Source organism: Saccostrea echinata, unplaced genomic scaffold (genome assembly GCF_033153115.1).
Source record: "Saccostrea echinata isolate AGI-Se365-2 ecotype Australia unplaced genomic scaffold, CSIRO_AGI_Sech_v1 ptg000015l, whole genome shotgun sequence".
Classification (NCBI taxonomy): Eukaryota; Metazoa; Mollusca; class Bivalvia; order Ostreida; family Ostreidae; genus Saccostrea; species Saccostrea echinata.
In genome coordinates this window covers 5,425,427-5,431,426 of record NW_026889764.1, presented here as the reverse complement: position 1 = coordinate 5,431,426, position 6,000 = coordinate 5,425,427, and the positions used below count along the sequence as shown (strand labels likewise).

Genomic DNA, 6,000 nt, shown 5'->3' with positions numbered 1-6,000 from the left:
ACAAGGTAAATGTTCAATTAATACATGTATAACATTGCAACATGCAGTTGTCCTAATATATTTGTATTATCAAATGTTTTCTTGATATTGCAAATTCAGTATAGATAAGTCACGCACTTTTAATGTTAATTTCTGCACAATTAAGCTTGACAATATGCTTCAATAATTCACATTTTGTTCCTGTTCAGAAACCCTTGTTGTAACCCCTAATGTAAAACTAGGGGTAATTTATTAACAGTAAAAATATGAATTCAAAAGAACACAAAATTAAAAAAAAAAAGCCTTGATCTTAACGCCTTTTTGCATTATGGGTTGATAAGTTGTTCACAAATATCTTTCACAATAAAGGTTGTCTAAGATTAATGTTGAACAATACAGACTTATAAGAAACTTTCACTTTAGTTTAGTTTTCTTTTTTGATTCAGTGGTTCCCTTTGTTTATATGATCTTAAGCAAGTTTTAATATACATACCTACATGTATTTATTAACTATACCCCCATGGAAACGATCGTCACCTTCACTAGCAAAAAAAAAAAAATAATAATAATTCCCTTTTTCTTAGGATACGTTGTGCAATTTAACAGAAATTGGTCCAGTGTTTTTGGAGAAGTCAAAAAATAAGAAAAGTTATCGGACGAAAACTAACGCACGAAAGACGAACTTTGATCAGAAGAGGAACACAGTACCACTCAGTATGGCAGCAGCATCCACAGACGTAATGTCTATTGTGATTTAACTGTAAAATTATTATTTATATATACGGGAATTTATTTTATAAGACTAACAAAATTACTCTAGAATGTAAATACTTTTTTGACTGACATAATTCATACCAATTGTTTTTTTTAAATCAAAACAATACCTTCAAATGGCTTTCTTGTCTTATAACCACTTTTTTGAATCTGATTTCAGGCCACTGTTTGTGTACTGATACATGTACGAAGATGGTGGAAGGATATGTCTACTATATCGCCTAGGAGTCGTCCAGTGCTTTGTCATCCGTACTTAGTCCATCATATTCCGGTTGCTACAAATTTTCTATGCAAACTTGAAAAAGTTCTGTGGTTTCTATTGAATATTATTCCCAACCTATAGAATAAATTTTTATATATTTGTTAATCTAATCGTAGCATTTATATACAAGAAGAAACAAAAATATTTTATGTGTTCTAATTTTTCACAAACCCTTCCACAGGGACACCCTGCATACCTCGTACAAACTGCCCTATCAGGCTATGGTCAAGCGCCGCATACGGTGTCAGTTCTTGTCCTGATTTTTTTTCTGAATGCAAACATAAAGAATACAAAGACTAAGAAGTCAATTCATCTCTGTGTTGAATTGAGGTTTTTTCTGGACCCAGCCTAGCATCAGGAGGTATGATATAAACGATTAAGAAAGCACTCCACATAAGAGTGCTAATATATTAAGAATTATCTCAATACAATTAACACCAGCACCATCTTTGAAACAAATATTAACATATATCGATGTGTATTCTTTAATTTATTTTTTAAAAAATCTTACCTTTCATTCGATGCATAAAAAATATTTTTCTGCTGATTTAAAACATTAGACGGCATTTGTAGAATTTGTAAATCTTTCAACTACTAGTATACTTCATACAAGTAACAAGTATTCTTTGTAAGAAGGTGTGCCGTTTTCAATTGAGTATCTTCATTCGTCAACAGAGACCGACATACAAGTTTCTGAATAACAATATCCGTACGTTACAGGAAAGGAGAAAGTGTACGGCTGGACCTGAAATTGAACCCGGGACCCCTGCATCACAAGTTTGGTGCTCTACAAACTGTGCTACCACGGCCGATATCCTCGGCCCATATCATTACATTCCTCCTTCCTTAAATCGTTTTCGCCCCCGAAGGCACAACCCAAGTTCTTATTTGCCCCTGGCAGGACTTTCACCTGCAAGTCCAGGGGTGGTCAACGGCACGAAATCTAACAGAATAATGTAGAAAATGTACGGATGGACCGGGAATCGAACGCAGGACCTCTGCATCATTAGTCAGGTGCTCTACCGATTGAAATACCCATGCCGATACCCACGGCACAAACCATTACACATCTATTGACTGGGTTTGAGGGCAAAACGGGTTTTTTTCCTAGAGACCCAGTCAATCCTTTACTATTTTTTTTATTTGGACATATTTTGCGCTGACTTTTATGTTTTGCGACATTTGATGTAAGTTTCGTTTCCAGCACTGCAGATTTAACTCGGTCAATTTCGTAACTGTCGAACACCAACGCATGCAAACAAGATATGGTATACTGATCCCGCTTACAGTGTGACGTAAAAAAGTCATAGCGGTCCAATATCTCATCGGCAGGTCCAATATCTCACTCAGCGGTTCAACATCGATTTTTTAACCGTTCACGATAACGTTTGAAATGTTAGACTTTTTAGTACAGAGTTATAGTAGAATAGAAATTTTGTTAAACGTTTAACAATAAACCTTTAATTTTTTAAAACAATTTTTTTTTTCTCTATGGGAGGAATTTTGCATTTATCTATTTTTAAAGCAGGTGTAAAGGATAAATTTTCTGAAATATGCGTTCCTAGTACTCTACTATTATAATCGATGTGTATTTACAAACAAATGTGATATATGCGTTCCTAGTACTCTACTATTATAATCCATGTGTATTTACAAACAAATGTGCTAGCTACTTATCATATGATTACAAATCAATGCAGTATAAAGGCTATGTTAATCAAAATGCAATATATTTTTCCATGTTCCCGTTAAGTGGACCGTAGTAGATTATGTTCAGTGAAATCAAGCGAGATTTATTCCCTTAAAGACAATTTTTAGCATAACGACTCCTGATTTTGGACTCCTATACGAAACACAGTCGTTAGAAAAACTGTCCAGGATACGCAACTGAAGGCAAGTATTTTTTCCAATGAAAGGTGGTTTTAGTTTAACAAACTTATAACTGTTTAGTTAAATAATTATCCTATGTCCACAACTGTCCATAAGTAGTCTGAGTGGAATTTATTACACAGATAATTTTAAAGTTAATATTTCAAACATACCTAGGTAAATGAAAATCACCCTCCATGATGAATGTGTGGAAATGGGTTCTACACCTTGCATTTATCTTCTGTGTGATAACATACTGCTCCTGCCTCGTTTATGAAGAGGGTATGCCCAAATTACTACAACATTGCTTAACACAGACGAGCCATGTAAAGGGTAACATTACACGAGACACTGCAGAAGCTATCCATTACTTGTGTACAAAAGAATATCTCTTTAAGACACCCGAAGAAAGATGGCATCCAGATCTTGATCACGTGGTTAATACCGATAGTCTGCATGAATTTGCAATGCTCTTCAAAGAACTTGATGTTGAAGAAAATGATAGTCATAGAGTGCATTACAAATACTCAAGTATCAAAAAGCATTTTGTAAGAGTCAAGCGTAAGGGACCAATCGTTCGAAAGGAATACAGACAGCTGACAAAAAAGGAGAGGACAAAATTTCATAAGGCTTTGAAAGCAATGAAGGCTGATACGAGTGATCCCGTAAGAACTTGATTCATCAAAATAATTCACTATCTTTTTGTTAATACTTTTTTTTAAATCAGTCTACTTTTTAAAAACCATCTCTTGCTTTACATTTCAGAAAAGGCAGCCAAATGTGTATGATTGGTTTTGTAATCTTCATCCTAACAAAGTAGCCCCGAACGCTCACTATGGACCAGCCTTTTTAGGTTTTCATCGAATCATGTTGTATCTGTACGTATTTATATCTTAGTTTTCATCTTTTTATGTAAGTACTCGAGGTAAATTGAAGTTATTTTTTTATTGAATGAGCAAGAATATTTTTTTAAATGAATTACATGTAGGGGGTACTGTATTTCAGCAGTTTCAAAACATTTTTGATGAACTGAGAATGTTTAAAGAAAAAGACATTATAGAAAATGTTTAAAGTCAGTCAGTAAAATTTAGGCGGTGTGTACATACAGATATCCCTTTGCAGATTCGAAGAAAAACTGAGATCATATGATCCAGACGTGTTTATTCCATTTTGGGATTCAACGTATGAAAGCATTCTGGACACACCAACAGCCAGTGTCATTTTTACCGAGGATTTTATGGGATCAGGCACGGGAACAGTGGTAGACGGTCCTTTCAAAAACTGGAAACACGACACTGCTGGTGTCCTTATCCGAAACATTGGTAACAGCGGACAGCTTTTTGAAAGAGAAAAATTAGACAAAATGATGATGAAAACTTACATATCAGAAATTACCCAACCTGATGCCGAGTTTGATGTGAATCTGGAAGCCATGCACGGTCAGGTGCATGCATGGATTGGAGGTTCCATGGATAACCTGGACTATTCACCTTCAGAACCTCTTTTCTATTTACACCACTGCTATGTAGATGCGTTGTGGGAAAAATTCAGGGATAACCAGGTACAACGTGGCGTAGATCCAACATCTTACCCTGATGTTACCGGTGGTCATGGTCCAGATAAGCCAATGAAACCATTCTATCTAAAAGTCAGAAATGGAAAGAAAATATACTTGAAAAACAAAGTCGGTTATGCTCTGAAATGGTCCCAATTAGTGCAATACCAATATCCAAAGAGAAACTGCAAGACTAACAGTGACTGTGGGTCAGACGTTATGGTTTGTAGAGATGAACAATGCATGACTATGACTGCACATGAATACGAGGTTTCAAAGAGGCCAAAACCTAAAAGGCACAAAGTGGCTGCTTTACCAATTCCAACGGAACCTCCAAAGCAGGAAGAGGATTATCTGCCGGGTTGGAACAGTTGGTTTGGCTGGAGAAGAAAGAGAAGCGTTAGTTACATTCACAGACATTATCGATATCCCTACAGGTACATTACTAGTCATCACTTCAACACAAAAAGGTATCTACGGAAGTTCTACAGACGCCAGAACTCCAGATCCACAACAGCAGTGAAATACAAGTATTCTGATGAAAAGACTTCTCCTATATATCACTCATTTCAGAATACCTTTACCATCGATGGTGTGGAGGATACATCCAAATGGGTTTATATTCCCATCATAGTGTATTACAGAAGACCAATCGAGGTACACTATGATGCCCACCCAATAAAGCATGGTCATCCTGTTATGAATAAGGATGTTTTTAACCAATATCATGACGCTAAATATATTACTCACAAAGTTGGAAACCCTGCAAGAAATCCAAAATGCATACATATCGGTTCGGGTGCAACCAAAATATACGTTAAAGCTACTGGTATCAATTACAACGGATTTTATACTGACTATGCACTTGTTGACGAACGACAACCCTTGTCCTTTTCTTTGACCGATGTTGGAGTGAGGAAACCGGTTGGTAAAACTCCCTCTAAAGTCTATATCTCGGCCCATGATCCATGTGGACGTAGTTGCAAACCTCGCTGTCTTGTTGCAGGTTCAAATCCACCACGATATAAAAAATGTACAGGGACTCTAGGTGTCACAGACCATGGGCCTCTTATGTATAGTTCTAATATCGGTGATGCTCATCTAAACACTTATGACTTCTCCACTCTCCCGCCTACTTTGTCCAATAAAAAAGTCTTTCTTGTTTTCTATTGTGACCAAACAGAGGCTTGGCCCTGGGATTGAGAGAAAAGTATTCAAATGTATAGGAATTATACTGACTTATCAAGAGTATTGATAGGATGAATTGAAAAAATATCTCTTTGGCTAACAATAAAATAAATTGAAAATGAAATATTTTTTTTTCTTTCCTCTACGTTATTCGTTTAAGGGAGCTCTAAACACTGCACACTAAAGAGGTCTACTTGTAGGGTAGTTTTATGCAGTTAGAGTGATCCGCCCTTAGAAGTAAGATAGAAAAAAAGGTTATTTACTTTTAATTACACAATTTATAATAGATTAAAACATTCTTAGCATTATATTAGAACAAGAATAAGTAATTAAATTCTTTATTTCCATTGATTTTTCCACTGTAAGTAAACAA

At 35.7% G+C, this 6,000-nt stretch overlaps 1 protein-coding gene across 1 annotated transcript; it reads left to right on the top strand.

Annotated features, from left to right (window-relative positions):
* Positions 1 to 3,084: 3,084 nt before the first annotated feature.
* Positions 3,085 to 5,642, top strand: LOC133187947 (uncharacterized). Its single transcript, XM_061323342.1, has 3 exons — positions 3,085 to 3,549; positions 3,650 to 3,762; positions 4,007 to 5,642. The coding sequence occupies exons 1-3, from the start codon at positions 3,085 to 3,087 to the stop codon at positions 5,640 to 5,642; spliced, it is 2,214 nt and encodes a 737-aa protein (XP_061179326.1).
* Positions 5,643 to 6,000: the final 358 nt, after the last annotated feature.